Here is a 22,739-nt window from a genome sequence, read left to right as displayed (position 1 = left end):
AAGGGTTCAAGTGTGCGGATCATCACACATAGGGAGGCGGGCGGTTGTCACCAGGCTCACCCGGCGTTTTGGATAGCTTCCTCCCTGCTATCTTTTGGCGCTCCAAATGACATATTTGTAACTTTTCTCTGTATTTTGTACAACTTCGGTAGGTTGTGTTTTGGCTTATCCCTATGGGGACGGCCGTCGTCCGTATTCTCCTCGCTTGTAAAATGTTATCATTTTTAATAAGAGTTCGTTTCTTCTGCCTCCGGCTTGGCCGAGGTCTTTACCTCATTTCTTTTCCTTGTGCTAATAGTTGAGCGTCTCAACTGTTCTTAGCGTTTTTACTTTGCCTCTGGCTTGGCCGAGGTCTTTTCTCGTCTTCGTCCGAGTTGTCTTCTTACGTTATTAATTGAGCGTCTCTTTTGTTTTCGCCTCGGCTTGGCCGAGGCAGTTTAGAGTGCGTATCTCAATTGCGTTTAACGCGTCCAAGGCATTTTGATCGCTTCAGCGAGTATCAACTGCGCTGGTCGTGACCGTCGCGGTGTCTGCTTCCTGAGGGTGATTGCCGTTCTTGTTGGTGTGACAGTGTGAGCCGGCGTCTGTTATTTGATGGTGACTGCCGCTCTTGTCGGTGTGACAGTGTGAGCCGGCGTCTGCTTGCCGATAGAGACTGCCGCTCTTGTCGATGTGACAGTGTGAGCCGGCGTCTTCTTCCTTTTAATGAATGCCGTGGCGTCTACCATTTGGAGTGACTGCGACGGCGTCAAACCTCTTGGGGTGACTGCCGTGGCGTCTACTACTTGGGGTGACTGCGACGACGCCTGCTTCTTTATAGAGACTGCCGCTCTTGTCGGTGTGACAGTGTGAGCCGGCGTCTTCTTCCTTTTAATGACTGCCGTGGCGTCTACCACTTGGAGTGACTGCGACGGCGTCAAACCTCTTGGGGTGACTGCCGTGGCGTCTACTACTTGGGGTGACTGCGACGGCGCCTGCTTCTTTATAGAGACTACCGCTCTTGTCGGTGTGACAGTGTGAGCCGGCGTCTTCTTATTGCCGGTGACTCATGGGGAAAATGGACACTTTGATGGAAGACTTGGACGATTTTTCATTAGGTATAAACATGCGTTGGGGTGCCCACAGCTATTTTGGGCACCTCCGCCGCAATACAAAGTTTTCCCGAGATTACCAGCGTCCTAATGGCTCATCAAAGGCACACCTTCCCAGTCAGCCGCTAGTTGCATCCATGAGGTCGCCCTCCTGTTGTAAGGATGGACTTTTCCCTTTCTCTGACTTCTTTGCCACTTTGAGGGATTGCATGTTGCATCCTCTGGCAGCTATCTGGACGTTGACCACCTCGTCCTTCTCGTCCTTGGAGACGAGCTTATGCGCTTCCCCCCGGTCCGAGACATACATCAGTGTTAGGGCCCGGATGGACATCACTGCGTCGGCCTCGCTCAGAGTGATTCGGCCTATGAGAACGTTGTAGGCGGACGAGCCGTCAATGACTACGAACTCGGCTAGGACATTCTTAGCCGCATTCCCTTCGCCGAACATCATAGGCAGTCTGATTGACCCCAGTGGTACCAGACCGGCCCCAGAGAAGCTGTATAGTGGATTGGTGCAGGGGCTTAAGCTCTTGACTTTCAGACCGAGGCTGAGGAAGCACTCCCTGAACATGATGTTCGTGTAGGCGCCTGTGTCAATCAGGCACCTCTTGACCAGGTGGTTGGATATGTCCAAATTGACTACAAGTGGGTCGATGTGAGGAGCGATGACTCCTTCGTAGTCCTTCCTTCCAATAGTCATATCGGGGATGTTGGAAGCGGGGATCGCTGTGTTGGGCACAAAGTTGATGGCCTGATATAGCTCGTTCAGGTGCCGTTTGTGCCCATGAGCGGACCCTCTGTTCTCGTTGCCCCCGATGACAACATGGATCACTCCTATCCGTTCGAAGACGGATTTCTTTTCTGAATCTATGCGCGTCGGTCTTTTGGCCTTTGGCAACGTACTTGCCGAGGCTCCCCTTCCGGATCGGTTCTTCAATGGCATTCTTCGATGCTTGCGATTGTCGATAAGGTGACCGGTGTGGCCGTGGTACTCACAGTACTGGCTCGCGTCACCGTCTCCTTTCGGCTTGGGGGGCCTTTCCCACTTCTGGCCCTCGTTTTTGCTCAGGGCGAAGACCTCGGCGGCCGATACGACGAGGGGGGTTTTATCATTATACCGCCTCTGGTGGTACGTTCCCGAACTCCACCCGGCGCCCGTCGAGTCCTGTTTCCTGGCATATTTATCAGACCATGACCTATTATTGTCACGGCGTCTTTCACCAGACCGTGACCGATTATTGTCACGGCGTCTTTCACCAGACCGTGACCGAATATTGTCACGGCGTCCTTCATCCGGGTTGTCCTCCCGGCGGCTCTGCTTTTCTGAGGGTTTGGCCTCGCTAGGGCCTACCCAGGTTTTGTGATAGTCCTCCACTTTAATGGCTTGATCAGCCAATTTCCTGGCGGCGTCCAAGGTCAGGCCGCCGCTTTTGATGAGCTCGTTTTTTAGGTCTCCCCTTGGGAGGCCTTTCATCAGCGCGAAGGCTGCCAGTTCGCTGTTCAGCTCACGAATTTGCTGAACCTTGGCGTCGAACCTCTTTACATAACTTCGGAGGGACTCGCCTCCCTCCTGTCTGATAGTCAGGAGGTCCGATGTCTCCACGGCCCTCCTCTTGTTGCAGGAATACTGGGCTAGGAACGTGTCCTTCAGGTCGGCGTAACAGTATACCGACCCGTCGAGTAGCCCCTTGTACCAACTCTGTGCCATCCCATGCAGTGTCGTTGGGAAGATTCGGCACCAAACCTCATCGGGTTGCTCCCATACTGACATGTGAGACTCGTAAGCCTCGACGTGGTCGGTTGGGTCACCTTCTCCTTTGTATGCTATAGGTGGTAACTTCGACTTAGTCGGCACCGGGTATCTAGGACGTGGCGGCGAGGGGTGTCGACAACATGTCGAACGACACGCGGCGATCGGCTCCTCGCATTCCTAGTCCGGCTTCTCTCCTCGTAGCGAGAAGGACTTCTCCTCCGACTCTGGTGAGTCGGGCTTCTTCTCCAACTCTGACGGGTTGGGCTTCTTTCGCTCCTCCGGGGTGTGCCTCGTTCGTGCCGCGGCGACGCTGTCTTCTCACGAGTGCGAGAAGGACTTAGGTCTACCACGACCACTTTGGGCTTCTCCGGTGTCTTGACAGGGACAGCTTCTCCTAATGCTCCATTCAAGTTTCTTGGGGTCACATTTTGGGCCCTGGTCTCCTGGACGGTTTCCGCCGCTCTTGTCGGCGTGACAGTGTGAGCTGGCGTACTCCCAATTAAGTCCAGGAGCATCTTCAGTTTTGCTGCGTCAACCACATGTCCCATGATGGTGACCTGGTCGGCGGCGCGGTGTCCGCATATTTGGCATCCCGAATTCCGGTTGGATTACTCCGCCGGTGGAGGGCTGCGCAACTCCAGAATTTTGGAAGGTATCATCTTGGTGTAGTTCGGTTTCGTCAGTAACGAATACCTCTTGTTGTTTCGACATCTTAGCTTTTGGGGTGGGTTTTTTTTTTGTGTTTATATTTTTTGTTTGGAAATGAATGTGACTAGCTTCTAGTGTCTTTCCCCACAGACGGCGCCAATTGTTCCGGGTGTAATTCCAGAGCAAGTATTGTTACCACCCGTGGCTTGTAGAATGATGTCTTGAATTGAATCCCTCGTCTTTATCGTTCCACTCGGCCTCTCCTGCAACAATGAACGAACTGAGGGCTTGGCTTTATGTCAAGCGTACTCACTCCGACGCTCAAGTCAGTAAACTTAGAGGGGTAAGTTGTTGTTACTTGGCTAAGGATGTATTGTAGAGAGATAAGGAAGATATTACCAGATGAATAGTGATTCTTAGGTTAATTTATGGATCCTTTCCTCAATGAAGGTTGAGGAGTATTTATAGACTTTCACCTTTTGTCACGTAGTGGCCAAGTGGCTAGCGGGTGGAAAGACCGTTCTACCCTCGGCCGACGGACCAATGGCGGGCGTGGGTCTTGGATATGAGTACGCGGATATGTGACCCGGCGGCTAGTTGCCGTAGAGACCAGTGACAGTAGATGGGTTGCATCGGCTAGGCTGTCTAAGTCGTTGACTTTGCTGTGGATATCCTTGACCTTGCTCAATGTGTTGACTTGGTCAGCGGTGTAGAATATGCCCCATCAATAATAATAATAATAATAATAATAATAATAATAATAATAATAATAATAATAATAATAATAATAATAATAATAATAATAATAATAATAATAATAATAATAATAATAATAATAATAATAATAATAATAATAATAATAATAATAATAATAATAATAATAATAATAATAATAATAATAATAATAATAATAATAATAATGCAAACCTTTTACATACCATTTCTCATTTTCTCATATTTATGTTTATATTAAACTTCATAATAATAAAAAATGGATGCTCAAAAGTCATGAACTTGATCTTTATTTATACCTAAATTAAATTTGATAATAATGAAAAAATAATATTTAATAGCCATAAAATGCATCCTCAATTGTTTATATATTTTTTTATGGAACGCAAAATTTGTAAGCAAAAAATTTCTTATCTCTATTGTTAGTAGAATGGTATGTGTCACCGATATTATTAACTATTTTTTTTTATTTTTATGTTGGAAGTTTCATTGGGTTATGAAGTGTTCATCACATTTCAATTTCGCGTATGTGTTTGTTTTGTTCTCATTTAGGTGCTATCAAGATTATTTATTGTGTTAAGCTCTTCCAAGGTAAATATACTTACGTCTCTATGATTTGATTATCATTCCCTCTTTTTTCATTACTTAAAGGTGAAACTAATAACGATAATATTGCATAAAACAACTATAAGAAGTGAAATACTAAGATTGCTTAAACAGCTATATTTTACATACTAACTATAGATTGGTGACATCAACGTGGAATCGTGGATGATTAATAATTTTTTGAGCATTTATTATATATATTTTGAAATATCACAAAACTCCTGAGTGACGGTCTCTCAATAGCGTTATTGAGAGACCTTTCACATGATGGGGTGAGGGAACAACTGAATTATTTCTTTTTTCCCTACTATGTCTCCTACTAAATTAGTGGGAGATAGTCTCTCATGAGACCTACTGTTGAAATATATGGCTAAAAGGTGGAAAATTTGAGGGGATGACATAACATTTTTTATATAATATTGTTTAATAGGTGAAGTATTCGACAATAATGATCCAATTGTTGTTCAAGTTGTTTCTGCTTTAAAATTTTTAGTTCCGCAATTTATTATTGTATTAGCTTCAATTTTATGGGGGTATGAAATGTTAGTTTTGTCATAACATTTCTAATTGTGTGTTTTATGTTATTTTCAGAATTGTTGATGAAATTTTGATATCTAATTTGTGAGGGTGGTCTATCTTTAAAATTTTGATAATATAGTTTTGTTTAATTTGATTATATGAATACTTATATTATTAATTCATTATTTTAGCTTGCATTGAGTTACTTTAGTTTTGATAGGGGTATCTTAGTATATCTAATATATGAAATTTTAATTTCTGATAAACTGTTGTATAAAAGACTAATTGAATTTATACAACCCTTAAAACATGAAAACCGTAAATTGAATTGATCGTAGCATGTTATTGTATTAAATCACTAAAGTATTACACTAGAAACAAAACAACCCGTGAATTTCACGGGTCACAAAACTATTGTCATCTTAAACATGAAGTTTGTGTTGTGGAAAGAAAATAATTATAATTAACTACATAGTTACTCTATATTACATGTGATCGTTAACGGAGTCGATTTTTCTAGATTTATCCCACTCTTGTAAATTGTAACTAGAAGAATCAGATTTGTATCATATTTTAGCAAGGTTTATATACATTTCTTTCTCTCTATTTTTTGTCCATTTCATCTCACAATTTTATATTATATAGTTATTCCTCATTTATCTCATCAATCACTTACATCGTTAGATCGTTCTAAAATATAATCCGGACCGTTAAAAGAAAATGGAAGGAAGAAGAGATGGAGAGGATCTAAATTGCATATTTATAATAAAGAAAAAAATGATTTTAAATTTGTTTCATTTCTTTCAATTATATTTGCTAATCAATTATGAGAAATTATATATTTTCTTTAAATTCTTCAATTCCAAACATTTTCTTAGGAATAGAAGAGTTTTGAATCAGTGATCAGAGTCGTAAGGATTGTTTTGGATGGGAGACGAAAATGGTGACAATTGTCAAATTTTAAGGGGTCCTATATGGTTAGTTGCAAACAGTGTCGGAGCCACGTTTTCCCTAGAGGGGAAACTTTCTTTAGCTAAAACTCGCAAATTTTTCAATATTCACAAGGGGTGGACATTCTTATTAACCACCTAGATTCACCACTGTTTACAACCAAGTTGTTAGTTCTTTGTAAGAAAGGGATTCACGTTGTATGTTGATTATACTAATACGAATGGATAATTAATTAATTATGATAATAAATAAAGATTCAAAAAGTGCACAAGTAAAAGGGTTTGGGAAATTGGGTATTAGGTACGATATTTGGAAACTTTACGTTTGACTTAATTGCACATCATCCTTAATTGTGCTAAAGCATTGATTGATTGCATTTGGTTAGCTAACAACCAAATGGGCCACAACAAATCAAAACCTATAATCAAATGTCATGTTGTTAGTCGTGTTCAAAACAACTTTTAGTGACGATGATAAAAGGGATATATTAAGCTCTATTATCCAAATCTATATCAAATAATCATGTTTGAATATGATATTGCACGCGTATGATGAATGTATGATCCGATTTGGTTGATTGCATCATCCGATTAAGCCCGTTTTTGAGGACTGAATCAAGAAAAGTAACGTCACCATTGTATTATAAAGTTAAATAACTTACATTTTTCCATATATATCATATAAACCGTGCTAGTCTGCATCTAAACCGAGAAGGTCAGAACCACAGGTGTAACAGCATGGCCCAAATCCTGGGCCGGGAACGGTCACTCACGGTAGCTCGCCAGACTATGTACATGGCTTACAGATCAACACGAGTCTTTTCCAGCGCATTTTGTACGTCCTCGTTCATGCACATCCCGAGAATTCGCTCATGCGCATTCCAAGAACCTTCCCAGGAAGTCATCCATCCTAAAACTACTCCTAGCCAAACACGCTGAACTATGGAGTTCTTTTGCATGCATAACCAGAAAAGAAAGAAAAGTGCACTTTGTTGATATGAGTAGTACTTCAAATCTCTTTAAGCACCAGTCAATTAAGTCTATCAATGGACCTCTTTAAGGGGATACCCCCGAATAACATTTTTGGTTCAATGGAGTATTACAACAGATGCGACAAAACTATCATAATATGTTTTAACCTTGAACAACTTAGAAACGTGAAAATGAATGACCTAGATCAATTTCTTATTTTAGACGAACATATCCGTCTTAAATAATAAAATAGATGAAATAGATAGGTGAGACAAAAAGCATAATGCTTACGAAATGACAACTTCTTGTCTTATATACCTATACAAGACAGTATTCCCGTTTTACACTCAAGACGGATATATATGACTATTTTAAGGACGGCCAAGTAACTCTATTATCACTCATTTAGTTGTACAATCCCAAATCCGAATCGGTTAAAATATGTTAAACGTCTCAATCTTTATTTCCGTCTAAACTACAAAGGACATGTTGCTATCTAAGCAGTGAAGCTGTGCATGCCACGAAGTTAAGAGTAGTTAGTTATGGATGTATGATTATAGGCCTAGCTATCTTAATATTACAAAACCGTACCCTTAATTTTTGGTGATAACAATTCAAATATTAATTAAAATTAATGATAACGGGTATGATAAATTCAAATACTTTTAAATTATCACTACCATGTCTTATGCTCAATTTAACCAACTATTGACTTTTGGACAGTACTATAGGGCACACAAAATAAATTGAATTTTTTTATTGTTTATTAATTTATTCTAAATACTCTATTCTTAAGAGCTTGGGGACATTTAAGAATGAATTTAGTGTATTTTTTTTATATACAACCTAAATTTTAGTCAAAAGGGATTGAGACGGAGGAAGAATAAGTTACTTTTGTCATAATGACATAAATTTGGGGTAAGAGATTATTTACTACCTTCAAATATGTTACTGTATAACATTGTAATATAGCGAGATCAATTTTTAGGCTCAACAATTTCCAAACCTGTTAGATAAATGTATAAATCTAACATGTATCTAAGGAGTTTCCATTTTGTAACCAAGTTTCAATAAAAGAAGAAGTTATTTAATTTGTAAAGATTACTTCCTCCATTTCAATCATTTCTATACATTTGTTTAATATATGTGAGTTATATTTTAATCAAATGTATAGAATTGATTAAAATGGAAGAAGTATGTGTTAGAGCCATCTTTATACTCCCCTTTACATGCGAGGCCCTTCGTTTAATCTCTTATATATCCTAGTGTACTAGGGTAAGTTTACACAAGATTTATTGTATGTAATCAGGGGCATTTTAAAACAAATAGAGGCTTTATAATCCTGTGCATCACAAAAAAAATGAGCCATAAATATGAATGTACAAGTGTAATATACTTCAAGGATTGGATTGAATATCATCAATAAAACTTGTAAATTTGATGATCAAAACTAAATGTCCGATTTCCACGTTTATGGCTGAACAGGGTCTTAGACGCCTGTAGTATGTATCAATGTATGTAGTCTCCATCAAAAACCCAAGGAATGCCAAAGGACTAAAAGTGGCCTGGTTCCATGTTAGTTTGATACCCTACTTCTGAGGTTTTCTGAAAATGGGATTTGAGAAGAAAATGAGAGTGTACGAGAGCCTCGTGCTAACTTGCAATGCATGGGGTAGACTCAACATGGAGAGAGTCAGAGACAATGGAACAATATGAAATCAGCTTTTGTTCTACTTTGTCTTTGCCCTAAAAAGAAGTCTCCCAATATTCCTTTGTCTTCATTTACAAACAAGTACTATGGATTATGGATTGTTGGAGTGTAATATGGATTATTTGAATGAACTATTTCATTAGTTTTTGTTGTTTTAGGATGTAATCATTCCTTAAATTTGTAAAAATGAATTAGTAACGTTTGTCGATTTACCTAATAAGATTGTTATGGTACGATAAGTCGATAATATGTCTTTAATTGAGCTTTATTTGTTGACTCTGTGAGTAACGGAGTGCAATATAATATTAAGGTGATTTCGACCATAAAAGCCTTTGTTTAAGTTAATATTATCTATACATAGACAAACATTTATTTCGTACATTGTAGTAAGTTATTTTCTAAATCTTATGAAATTAAATAAAAATGAATAAAGTTCATTCTTCTCTCATATTAACAATAAAATTTTAAAAGACACCTAAACTAAATCAGTTACTCTATAGCAAACCTGACACACGATTCATTTGGGTTGAGTGTGAATCCAGTCATTTTCAATCTGCAAGAATTTAGGTTGTATCATGGGTCGAATCGGTGCGGTCTTTTTAAATTCAGATCTTTTACACGCGTGTGTTGTTATCAGTTAATTCAACATGCGGCAATAAACTAACATTGTCAGGTTGCTTCGAAACAGATCGGATCAGGTAAACTAAGGTTATATATCAAATCTAGATCCTTTGTTCCGGTACAAGTAGACCCGACTCAACACTCAAACTTAATACCTAAGCAATCGGTGCGGTCTTTTTTTAGGGTCAGGACCTGATCCCGAATCCGAACCCGAATCAATTAACCCGTATGCCATGTCTAGGTACAAGTCGTACAACTATACAAGTTCGCCCGTCAGGCCATTTGAATCGGATTAGCTCTGCCACATCGGTTTAAAATGACGGAAAAAAAAGCAGAAAAATAAACAAAAAGCAAGAAAAAACAAAATCCAAACGGCAAGATGTAGTCATGTACACAACAACCACAAACATAATCCATAAAACCAAAAAAAAAGGCAGCAAAACTCAGCTTAAAATTCAAAAAAACACACACCCTTTCTTTTCTCTTCTAACAACAGCAAATTAAACCGTTTTATTTGTTGTTCTTCCCCCTTTCCATTTTCATACATCCATTTTTCCAGTTCATTTCTTCCTTACCATTTACACCTCACACTTTAATTTTACCACCTTAATTCTCCCTTAAACCACTCTTTTAATTACTGTTTTAACCCCTTTTCTTTTTTTACATCTTTTCCGTTTTACCATATCCCCCAACAAAACCCCCTATTTTGGTTCCAATTTGTTGTCGCAAATGCAGGTTTTGTAGTATTAACATTAACAATAACTAAAGATGATGTTGACATCGCCGTCAATGGCGGTCAGGAGTTCGTTAGAGGAGATGTTAGATAATTTACGCCGAAAAGATGAGGAAGGTTTGTCAGGTGACCTTCCGCCGGCGTTACCGTCACGACCGACGTCACGTGCTAGGTTGCCGTCGTCTAGGCGGTCGCTTCCGGTAGGGTTTAAGATCGCCGGCGGCGGAAACGGCGGAGACGACGGAAAACGGAAGGCTGATGTCATTTCCGGCGAAGGTGAGGTCGCGGCGGTGGAGGAGGTGGCGGTGGTGTGGGAGGAGGAAGGGAGAGAGAGGAGGAATAGTTTCGGGAATAATAGGAAGAAGAAGGTGAAGGCGGATCAGTCGCCGTACGTTTTAATGGAGGAGAGAGGAGGAGAAAGCGAAAGCCGAAGCGAAAGCGGAAAGGAAAGTCGTAGTGGTGGTGGTAATGGTGAGGAGGTCACGTCGAGTTCTGATTGTGGTTATAATAATGGTGTGGTTGTTGAGTGGGATGATAATATTGATTATTTTATCCGGAAGGTAGTTTTAATTTCGATTTTGATTTTGATTTTGATTATGAATTTATGATTTTGATTAATGTTAGGTGTTTTGATTTAGAAATGTGTTATTTTGATGCAATTGGATTGTTGACGGTTTTAAAGAATGATTCATTTTAGTCGACCACAAATCATTTTGTTTGTGTAGGTGTTCTAATTTAGAAATGTTTAATTTTGATGCAATTGGCTTGTTGACGGTTTTAAAGAATGATTCATGTTAGTCGACCACAGATCATTTTGTTGCTGCTGGTGTATTAGTTTTATTATGTATGCTCGATTAGTATGTTTAGACTGTTCATTGAATGACGGTTGAAGAGCTGAATAAGAAAAGGAATGATATTGAGACACTGTTCTTAATTCTGTATTATTGCACTCGTTGTGGGGGTTATTTCGTGTTGTGGGGACTGGTATTTGTAGATTGAGGTTTGGGAATTGGATTGGTCCGCTTTATTGTTGCATTAATTCTGTTTTTCAGTGCGATTGACTAGAGATAGATAACTGACAAGTGAGAAAATGGTAGCTTATACAAATACGTGTACGAGACTATTGTATGCATAAAACCAAGGTCATTAATCTTGGTCAATTGGTTGTATACCTACAAGACTTGTTCTGTAGCTAACTGCATGTTTTTAGTTGAGGATTTTTTGGGGATTTTGACTGAAAACAAGGTTCTAAACTAGTTAGGATGATGCAATTTGTTACTTGCTTGAATTCGAATTAGAGTTTTTTTAGAGTAGAGACTGGTAAGTGGAACTCTGAACTCAAAGATGAGTTTTTTCCTCGCTCTATATACATAATTCGAGCCCTTTTTTCTGACTGCATTCTATAGAAAAATTTGCCCTTACGTTTTTGCTGGCTCAGCTCTTTTCCTAGTGGGTAGTACTTGAAATTTTAAGTAGTGAAATGGTCGATTACAACAACAACAACATTACCCCAGTGCCTCAATGGCTCCCGCAAATTGCGTGGTAAGGGGGGGGTCGGATGTACGCAACCTTACCCTTGTGTTAGCAACACAAAGAGGCTGTTTCCGAATGACCCAAGATGAAAATTGCGTCGAGAATTGCATTGAAGGACCACTACTTCACAAAAGAAAGAAGCGCAGCCACTTTAGTGAAATGGTTGATTATTTTTGAAAAATATGGGGTGGCCATATGAAAATTGGATATTTTCATTAATGATTAGGATCATCCAACTAAAGGAATGTGATTGGAATATATAATATAGTAATGTTTTGTGAGAGGAAATGGAGAGAAAAGAAATGGAGATGATCCATTTTGATCCAACACGGGCATTATTAGATTAAAGTGCATTTGAAACACTCTATGCTGGTCTTAATTTACAGTGTGCAATTGTGCATGCCATCAAATTTTTCCAATGTACCTTTTTATTTATCTATTTTTTTCCATCTTTTGTGGTAATCTTGAACCTACGGTTTTCTTTGTCAGAAACTTCGCGTGTGGTGCCGACTCTCATCTGGAGTATGGGAATTGGGAAGGATAATGTCAACTTCAGGCAAGGAATCTCATGTACAGCTTGCATCTGAAAATGTGAGTGACATGGTTCCAGACATGGCTTTGTTGATACGAAATAATGCAGTTGTGGAAATTTTATTTTAATCACTTGCGACTACTGACTGGTGTAGGTCGTCAAAGTCCCGACAACAGAACTCTTACCTGCAAATCCAGATATTCTTGAAGGCGTAGATGATCTAATACAACTTAGTTATTTGAACGAGCCCTCCGTTGTTAGTAATCTGCACTACAGATATTCACGTGATCAGATCTATGTAAGTGCTTGATTACTTTACAAGTTAATACTATGGGTTCTATGTTTCTGAATTTTTCATCTTTTTACACTTATATTGGGTGTGCTGGTCTCTGTAGACTAAAGCAGGACCTGTTTTGATTGCAATCAATCCATTTAAGTCGGTGAAAATATATGGGAGCAACCAAATAACCGATTACAGGCAGAAACTTGCAGACGCTCCCCATGTTTATGCGACAGCAGATGCAGCATACGATAAGATGATGGGAGGTTTGTCGCTGCACGTAATATGGTTAAGCATTTATTGTCTTCCTTGCCTGTAATAAATTATTTATATGTTTTGTGCTTGCTTGCAGATGGGGTAAATCAGTCCATCATAATAAGGTGAGCTTTAACTTTACTGTATTTTTAACTCTTATATTTTTATTTGGGGATACAGTGTCTTTTGCTTTGGTTTATATGCCAATGTACTTACTTTGCTGTACAGTGGGGAAAGTGGCGCAGGCAAAACTGAAACAGCTAAGTTGGCAATGCAGTACTTGGCTATCCTTGGTGGTGGTGGAGATGGAATCGAACACGAAGTTCTTCAAACAAGCTATATACTGGAATCATTTGGAAATGCGAAAACGTCAAGAAATGATAACTCTAGCCGATTCGTAAGATTTTTATCTTTTTTATGCGTGATGACTTCTCGCTTCATTCTGTACCCAGTGTTGGGGGACCTATAGACAAAATAGTCACATGAGTTTGATGTTACTGAGTCTCTTCCATTATTCAGGGGAAGTTGATCGAAATTCATTTTAGCATGACAGGAAAGATAGGCGGTGCTATAATTCAAACATGTGAGTGAGCTATTTACCGGCCTCTGGTTTATATATATTTTAATTCGGTTTTTCAAAGATAATTTGCTTTCTCTGTATCCTTGACTGACTATTCATTATTGTCTGTGCTATCTGATATTTTGGAATTGATAACCAGTCCTGCTTGAAAAGGTGAGAATTCTTTGCTGTTATAGATGTTTTAGTTCAATTAGCATTCCAATTCCCTTATTTTTCTAATATTGTTGTTCTTGCAGTCAAGAGTAGTTCAGTTGGCCCCGGGAGAACGCTCATATCATGTCTTTTACCAACTATGTGCTGGTGCCCCATCTGATCTTAGAGGTTAGTATTAATTATGGGCTTGCATATTCTTCATTCAATGAAATTACTCTTTATTTCCTAGTAGTCCGTGGCAACTGCTTCTATTATTCGTCCTGCCTGAATTTAGTTTGTCGAAAATATTTAGGCAGTCCTGTCATCAGCATTTGAATGTCATTGCAGATAAGTTGAACATTAGAACGGCTAACGAATACAAGTATCTCAATCAGAGTAAATGCTTGATGATTGATGGTCTTGATGATGCTCTGAACTTTCGAAAGCTTCAGGTATTGTTTTTTTTTTTTTTTTTTTTTTTTTTTTTTTTCTAAAAGTGTTATAGACGTTCAATTCTTCAGTCAATGTTTATCAGTCATAACTTCACATCTTATTATGATAGGAAGCGTTAGACGCTGTACAAGTTTCAGAAGAAAATCAGGAGAGTATGTTTGCAGTGCTTACTGCAGTGCTGTGGCTTGGGAACATATCATTTCAAATCACTGATAATGAAAATCACATAGAAGTGGTGGCTGATGAAGGTGCTTTCTGTTTTAATCAACTTCTGTTATCTCCTGGATTTATTCCTTAGTCATGACATCATTCATTGTTGTATCTTATTAATTCCTGATTGGTTTTTTATGCAAACAACTTCTTAGAACGAAGCATCAGTTTACGCAGTTTCATGCTTGATGTTCAAGCCACCCAGTCAAACTAGATTTAGTATAGATTATTTTGTTATAAATTTCTTCTTTCTTGAATGAATAGGATGGTTCTGCTAATCAAATATCTCCTTTAAATGACAGTCTTACACATCTTGTTGTGCACCTGTTGCTGGCTTGTTGCATTACTGTCGTGTGAATGTATGGTTATTTGGTTGAAAACTTTGTTGTTGTACATATCCATGTCACTATCTCATACTATGTTACCGCTGTTTGCGATCAACATAGCAATAAAATACCATGACTTAGTTGGAGAATTATGGAATAAAAGGAATTTGTGCTCAAGTTATGTTGGGCTATGGCTGATGGTTTTAAATATCGACCACGACGCGGACTTGTGATCGAGTTATCAAGGTTTTGAAGGTTGCCATAATGGCGCACAACATTTTGCCGTATTGTGAGGTGATATTGGCTCTATTTAGCGTGATTAAGCCACGATAACCGATAGCGTTATTGTGACACAATTTTACTTCGCGCCCAATGAGACAACGCCATGGAGGAACTGCCAAAATTTACCAAATTAATGAATTGTTTTTTGGAGTTCAAATTTGTTTTGAAGATTTCTCCTTTACCCTTTCTTCATAAGGCACGAGTTTTTATCTTGTTTCTCACAAAGGTTTATTGGTTTTATTTGCTTGGCAGCTCTGACCACTGCAGCCAGTTTGATAGGATGCACTGAGCAAGATTTGAGTTTGGCTTTATCAACCCGTAGAATTCAAGCTGGTAAAGATAGCATTGCAAAAGGGTTAACTTTACAGCAGGTATGTGCGCATGTTACAGTCACAGGTTTCGCATACAATCATTTAATGAACATAAAATGATTTGATTCTACCTTGTCTTTGCTTCACGCAATGTGTCTGAGCTATGATCTTTTGATCTGCAGGCAACAGACACCAGGGATGCGTTGGCAAAATTCATTTATGCCAGATTGTTTGATTGGCTTGTTGAAAAAATAAACGTATCACTTGAGGTTGGTAAATCGAGGACTGGGAGGTCCATCAGCATCTTGGATATTTACGGGTTCGAGTCATTTCAGGTGTGTTCAAATTCGATAAGTTTCAATGTTATGCCATACTGCCGTGTTTGTGCTCACAGTTGCAATCTGCTTTCAGAAAAATAGCTTTGAGCAGTTCTGCATAAATTATGCAAATGAGAGATTGCAGCAGCATTTCAATCGCCATCTCTTTAAGCTTGAACAAGAGGTAAGAAGTTGAAAATTCTTATATCATTGTAATGCACGGGAGAAATTTTATGCACATTGATAGTGATGTACTGATGTGGTTTTGGTTTTGGTATGCATTGTAAATTTAAGGCTGAAAAGATTTACTAGATGATGCCTTTGTCATGTCTAAATAAAAATCAATTGTTATTGTGGTGATACATGCAAACTGCAAGATGTTGTTGAGCTCTTTCCTCCAGCAAACAGCCTTATTGTTGGGCTTGATTGATTATTGTTGGATGAATTTATGTGCACAGATCTTTTATGCACTGTCCATGCCAGTATAGGATCCTCTCTAGGTGTTGTTATGCAGTAGTAAATAGTCTGATCTATAATTGTCTTGGCTTAACTTCGTAACATGCTGGTGACCTGAAAACCACATGACTACAAGAGACAAGAGTCAGTGCACGACCTAGAGTTTCTGCTGTTTACCCTGTTACTTAAGTTGAAGAATGGAAGGACAACAATGACCATGAATTGTTCTCTCCATGAAATTTGCCCTATCATCACTTGGTTGTTTTCAATACTCCTATAGCAGGGTCCACAGAATTATGTAAGAAAAAGCATTTTTGTGTCAATGGTTACGGAAATTTGATCTCCAGTTTCGGACCTAAACAGCTGCCATGCACCTGCAATTATTCATTGCCGTTTTATATGCTAATACTTAACCTTTGTACAATTAGCGAGATTTTTAGTAACACTTGCTTGCCTATGAATATTTTACACGTCTTTCCATCAAAGAATTTTTTGTGCTCTTAAAACAGGAAAATTATTTGGTACTGTAAATATTGAGTTTTGCCTGTACGTACTCTCATTGTTTTTGTTTTCAGGATTATGAAGCCGATGGAATTGACTGGACTAAAGTTGATTTTAAAGACAACCAAGAATGCCTGAACCTTTTTGAGAAGGTACATAAGTTATACCCTGTAAATTATTCACTGTGTAATATCGTTTTCTTGATCTGATTGATAATATATGTTAATCTACTTTATGCTGTGTAGAAACCCCTGGGGCTCTTGTCGTTATTAGACGAGGAATCAAATTTTCCCAAGGCTACAGATTTGACCTTTGCCCACAAGCTTGAGCAGCATTTAAGCTCTAACTCTTGCTTCAAAGGTAGAAGGGATGGGGCATTCAGTATTTCTCACTACGCAGGACAGGTTGGTGTTTTTGCTGTGGGGCACATCATACATTGTTTGTCCTCCCTAGCTTTCTATTCTTTATGCTCTCTCGATGTGTGTGCACGTGTGTATATGTGCATATTAGTGGCTATGAACTTCTGGTAACCTTGTCATGCTGTACCTTTTCTGTTTGCTTGCTAATTGTAAAGCGTTCTTTGATAATTAATGTTGTTGCTCGAACAATGGGGAAGTATCGCTGAGCAACATCTATTTACTTTATATAGTGTTCGTGTTTTTTTTAATGAAATTTGTCTTGCTAATTCATTGGTGATTTGTAAATATAGTTTCTGATGTAAATCTCTGTTTCTATGTTTCCATCAGGTTCTTTATGATACTAGTGGCTTCTTGGAGAAGAACAGAGATCCATTACACTCTGATTCTCTTCAGCTCCTTCTATCTCGCAGCTGTGAATTGCTGCAACTTTTTGCCTCCAAAATGCTCGACCAGTCTCAAACAGCAGTGGGTCCTAAAGTTCAATCTGCCAAAGACTGCCAGAAGCAAAGTGTTGCTACAAAGTTCAAGGTAACTTTTGTTCATTTATTCAGGTCCATGCCTCTGTATTTGTGTCTTATTGCACATGCTCATAAGAAAGTTAAAGAGATGCTTGATGGTCTAGTTCAGTGCCTACCCTAGTCACAGTTCAGTTTTTTCTGGGCAATGCTATAGAGTCTACCGTTACTCCATCTGATCTTTATTGTCCATTTGGCCCCTTTGACTTTGGCGGTCAATTTTTTTCGAGTGAGACTTCTAATGTACAATAATTACAAACCTTTTTTTTAAAACGATGATAATTTAAAAATTGGAAATAGTTGTTTTGATAAATCATGGTCGACAAATTTTACAATGTATATGTACATATATAAAGTTGACATTGGTTAACCAACAAAGTTATACTGGGAATCTGGGATAACAAATTTGGGGCACGGGTAGTATTAATTAAATATGATTGTAACTCGATCCACTTACGTAATGTTAGTTTTTCATTCTTCAAACATGTCCTGCAATTCAACTCTGGAAAGAGAAGCATTTACTTTCATAATTCTTTGTAAGTCACTACTTTTGGAGCAACTGGTCATACGCTGTATTATTTTTGCAGCTGCAACTATACAAACTAATGCAGCAGTTGGAAATGACCACACCTCACTTCATTCGCTGCATAAAACCAAATAGTACGCAGCTCCCGGGGGTCTATGAGAATGATCTTGTATTGCAACAATTGAGGTGCTGTGGAGTTTTAGAAGTTGTTAGAATTGCTAGATGTGGTTTTCCTAACCGGATAAACCATGAAGAGTTTGCTCAAAGGTATATGATCAGGGGCCTTACATTTTATCTGCATTTTTTTTTGGGTATGTTTTAGTGATCTTAGTGATTTGTTTTTGACAGTTTTTTATGTATTGCATGCCATTTTCAGGTATGGATTTCTGATTTCAGAAAGAAATGGTTCTCGTGATCCATTGAGTTTGTCGGTAGCTGTTCTGCAGCAATTCAACATCCTCCCTGAAATGTACCAAGTTGGCTACACAAAATTATATTTCCGGACTGGTCAGGTAAGTCTTGTCAGTCATTCTTTTCTTCCCTCAGTTCAGGACTGGATATTATGTATGTAGCATTGTAGCATGTGCCACTGGATTAATGCACTGAACCTAGTAGTTGGCACTAAATTAGCTCTTTTACACGAGTGTTCATGTATTGTCCCTAAAGCCGTCTATTAATAACTGACACTCTCACTTAGAGCTGACAAGTCTGACCCGACCCGAACCCAAAAATATTGTGACCCGAAACCGACCCGACCCGACACGACCCGTAACCCGACACGACCCGATTATCAGTGACCCGAACCCGACCCAGACCAGACCCGATATTGACCCGATTAAATTGATGACCCGACAATTATTAAGCTTAATTTTGATCAAAATGAAAGTGATTTTGTATTTAGATTGATATGTTTGACTTAGTAATGGATTAATTAAACCAAATAATAGGTTAAAAACTAAATTTAATGGTAAAAAATTATAATAATGCGATTAAGTTACCGGACCCGATAATGGCCCGACCCAAACCCGACCCGACCCGATACATCATTTGACCCGAAATGACTCGGCCCGAAATGACCCGACCCCGACTTGATCCGAAAGGGTATGCTGACCCGATATGACCCGACGTGACCCGACCCAAACCCGACCCGACGTGACCCGATTGCCACCTCTACTCTCACTGACACTATACCTGGTCGAATTTGAAATTAAATACTTGCACATTTCAACTTCGGTCCCTTGAAAAACTATCATGCTGCGTTCTTCCCCTTGGGTAGCACTGGGAAATCCCCCCTGGTGTGGTACAAACATTACGTTTTTTTTGTGGGTTCTGTTTGATACTCCAAATGGATATTCAAGCCACATGCAGAGTTGTTACCTTCATGATTCTGATGCTTCTGCGTGTGTTATTTTTTACCTGATATGGGATTGTATGCCCATTTCTTTTGTTAATTTATTTTGATTCTATCAGTGAAAACATCCGTTATAGAGAGGAATGGAAGAAGATTCTACTTGACCTCACTGATCTATACTTCTGCGATGATTTTTTTTTATCTCATTTTTCTGATGTGCTGAAATGTAGATTGGGGCTTTGGAGGAAACAAGAAAGCAAGTGTTGCAGTCTGTAATTGGATTTCAAAAGTGTTACCGTGGCTACAAGGCTCGTTCTCAGTTTAACGAACTGAAGGCTAGAGTTTCTAACTTGCAGTCCTGTAATGCCCTATCTCTATTGGTCTTTCCTTTGTGGATAAAAAGGAGCCTTTTATCTATACGTTCCAAGTTTTTTTATGGTTAATTTTTTTTGCTGCAGTCATTCGTGGGGAACATAGTAGAAGGGAATATGCATCTTTATTAAAGAATCATAGAGCCCACTTGAAAGAAAAGGATAAGCACAAGCATAAGCGTAGTGCTTCAAAGGTTTTGCATGAGCAGCATAAAGCAATCATACGATTGCAATCAGGTAAAGCATGTTGTACTTTTAGGTTATGTTGTTCTTGCTAATGATGTATTTAAATAGTTTTCTCACTATATTTTTAAATTGTACTCTATAGTTGTACGTGGCTGGTTGGCCCGGAAGCATTTTGATGGCATGTTGGCCTCAGGAGACTCGAAGGTTGAAGCTAGTAAAATGAATCAATTGCCCGATAAAGAGGCTCAAATGAAGGTACAATTACTAGTCACGCTTAGCCAATGTTTAACGGATTTTGCATTAGCATGGCTGCTAAGTAGTTCTCAGCCCATTGAATGTATAAATATACGGGAATTTGCCCTTCTTTAGCAGTAAATGTGATGGAAGTAATGGGCAATTTGGCCATTTGAAATTCTTTGATCCCCTTGTGTTCTACTTCGTATATCTTGTCAGAAATGTGTGTCTTCTCAGTTAGGTTGGGGTCGGTAAAGTTTGAGAAGAAGGGAAGCTGCTCCTCTCTATATCCCTAAGAAGAAAGAAAAGCAACTTATGAGTAAAGAATAATATTACTAGATTTTTTGTTGTGTGATGGATGTGAGTGAATAATAGATCAATGTAACTTATGGCCATTGGATAAAGATTTCTTTTCAACCATACGTTGCAATAGATTTTCAGTCATTGTCAACCACTTACACGTCATCTGTCGTGCAAGAGGGATATTACAGAAGACACTTCTTCAGTGCACAATATGGAAAAAATTCATTGGTCTTAAAGTTCTTTACGAGTTTTTATTCAACTATGTTGCTTCCTGACAAATTCTGAGTAGCTGTTATAAATCTTAGATTATTTGTCCTGTTTATCCCTTCCTCTCACATTCCAACGGATGTATTTTTTCATATAAACAATAAAGAAACATAAATTGGAACTCTTATTGTCTGACCAGGATTTACCCCCTAATGCTCTGGAAGAGCTTCAAAGACGGGTTGAGAGAGCCGAAGAAATTGCAGCTCAGAGGGAAGAGGAGAATGCTGCATTAAGGACACAGATACAACAGTATGACAAGAGGTGGTCAGAGTATGAGACTAAAATGCGGTCAATGGAGGATATGTGGCAGAAGCAGATAGTATCTTTACAAGTAAGTTTCTGGCACTTGGCACTTGGCATACTTCCTGCCTTCCTGGTTGTATTGTTTTACTTGCTTCTTCGTCTAGCATGAAACAATGTGTTAGTTGGGTGTGTGTTCTTTTATGGCCTCCAAATGAATCGTACAGCAATCTGGGGATCGGTGAAATAATTAATTGAACTTGGATATGGCAAGGACTTCCACACTTGGCTTGTTATTGTTGATTTCTGTTGCATTGTGCCAGAGATATAATTTGTTGGGTCAATCTGTACTCTATCTGGTTACCCACTCTAAGCAACGGATGTTAGCTAGGTTAGCTGGCAAAGTCATCGAGTATAGGTACTCAAGAGATTTGGGTTCATACCTGTCATCGTCAAAACTGTCCTTTTTACCAAAAAAACCGACTGTGGTGAATGAATGCTATCACCTTTGTTTTTTTTTTTTCTAAGACGGTAGTTTTCTTCAGCTCTGCCTTCTATAGTTCTATGTATTAACCAAATCTTGGTCATAACATCTTTAATTTTTCCAGATGAGTTTGGCTGAAGCCAAAAAGAGTCTTGCCCCTGAGAATGCTGCGGGTCGACCTGGAAGACAAGAGGTTTGTACGTCGCCCGTGTCTGAGGATTCAGATGATAACCTGTTCATGGGACCTCGAACACCAGGAGAAAGCACACCCAACAAATATTCAAATCACATAGTTGAACCACGAGAACCCAACGGTGGTTCTTTGAACCCTGTCAACCGGCTAGAAAAGGAGTTTGAGCAGCGAAGACAAGTTTTTGACGAAGATGCAAGAAATATTTTTGATTACAGAGCATTACAGTCTACTCCAGGTCCAAATTCTTATGATGAACTTAGGAGGCTAAAACTGAGATTTGCAGTATGGAAGAGAGAATACAAGACTCGGTTACGGGAGACAAAAACGGCTCTTCATAAATTTAGTCATGGTGATACCGAAAAGAATAGGCGGAAATGGTGGGTAAAGTTTGGTGGAAGAAAGCATTAGGTCATTAAAGCTAGGTTTGAATGACTCAAAATGATATCGGGAAGAACTCCGCTCAAGGATCTCCTGAGCAGTGAAGTTCTCCAGAAATTAGTGCATGTCTGTACAATGTGCAAAGGAAATGGGAGACGAAAAATATGGAAATCAGCCAATTTTTGTTACTAGGTGAAGTTACTCGACCCCCTTACCCTGCAATTTGCGAGAGCATTCAAAGCACTAGGGTAATGTTGGCGGTGAAGAAGATACCCGTCCCGTGGTCAGGTATTGTACCCTTTAGCCAAACAACGATGAACCACCATCGTGTAAATGTGGCCATCTTGCGTGTGTGTATATATTTTGCCATCGGTCATGTATTTGTTGGAGAGCAAGTAATACTAAGTACATATAGGCTTTTGGCTATAATGACCTCTAATGTTTTGTGTGTGTTTGCAAAAAGTTGTAGCAGCAATCAACTTGTATCGGAAACACTCTGTATCTCCTTAAGTTGTAATTTATTATTGATTCGAACTATAGACTTATAGTCCTTAAATTTCTACGCGATATGATCATTTTTATACTTCTTACAATTATTTTCGGGTTAATTACATAGTTTTCAACTCGATTTTTTTTTTAATTGTTGTCATTTTGTGCACTTTTAATTCTTTTCGACTTACATTTATTACTGATTCGAACCAGTTACCGTCCTTCATTTTTTATAGTTTCCGACTTATCTCCTTTCAATTATACTCCTCTTTTTTTCTT

The 22,739-nt window shown here is 38.9% G+C and overlaps 1 protein-coding gene across 1 annotated transcript; it reads left to right on the top strand.

Moving 5' to 3' along the window:
- Positions 1–10,086: 10,086 nt before the first annotated feature.
- On the top strand, positions 10,087–22,508 carry LOC141646938 (myosin-2-like). Its single transcript, XM_074454948.1, has 24 exons — positions 10,087–10,896; positions 12,359–12,460; positions 12,556–12,699; positions 12,797–12,947; positions 13,034–13,061; positions 13,165–13,333; positions 13,456–13,519; positions 13,656–13,669; positions 13,753–13,837; positions 13,997–14,100; positions 14,211–14,349; positions 15,172–15,290; positions 15,413–15,565; positions 15,642–15,731; positions 16,579–16,656; positions 16,750–16,908; positions 17,251–17,451; positions 18,026–18,231; positions 18,341–18,476; positions 19,546–19,675; positions 19,774–19,923; positions 20,015–20,127; positions 20,816–21,007; positions 21,525–22,508. The coding sequence occupies exons 1-24, from the start codon at positions 10,372–10,374 to the stop codon at positions 21,999–22,001; spliced, it is 3,729 nt and encodes a 1,242-aa protein (XP_074311049.1). The 5' UTR covers positions 10,087–10,371; the 3' UTR covers positions 22,002–22,508.
- Positions 22,509–22,739: the final 231 nt, after the last annotated feature.

The sequence above is a fragment of the Silene latifolia genome, chromosome 3, assembly GCF_048544455.1.
Source record: "Silene latifolia isolate original U9 population chromosome 3, ASM4854445v1, whole genome shotgun sequence".
In the NCBI taxonomy this organism is placed as follows: Eukaryota; Viridiplantae; Streptophyta; class Magnoliopsida; order Caryophyllales; family Caryophyllaceae; genus Silene; species Silene latifolia.
The sequence above is the reverse complement of the archived record's forward strand: the minus strand, read 5'-3'. Positions and strand labels throughout refer to the sequence as shown.

Bases quoted from the DNA above. Each gene is read 5' to 3' on its own strand.
- LOC141646938 (XM_074454948.1), top strand. From the start codon at position 10,372: ATGATGTTGACATCGCCGTCAATGGCGGTCAGGAGTTCGTTAGAGGAG. The intron at 14,350-15,171 runs GTGCTTTCTGTT...TTTGCTTGGCAG, and splicing joins AGAAGTGGTGGCTGATGAAG to CTCTGACCACTGCAGCCAGT. The intron at 15,291-15,412 runs GTATGTGCGCAT...TTTGATCTGCAG, and splicing joins AAGGGTTAACTTTACAGCAG to GCAACAGACACCAGGGATGC.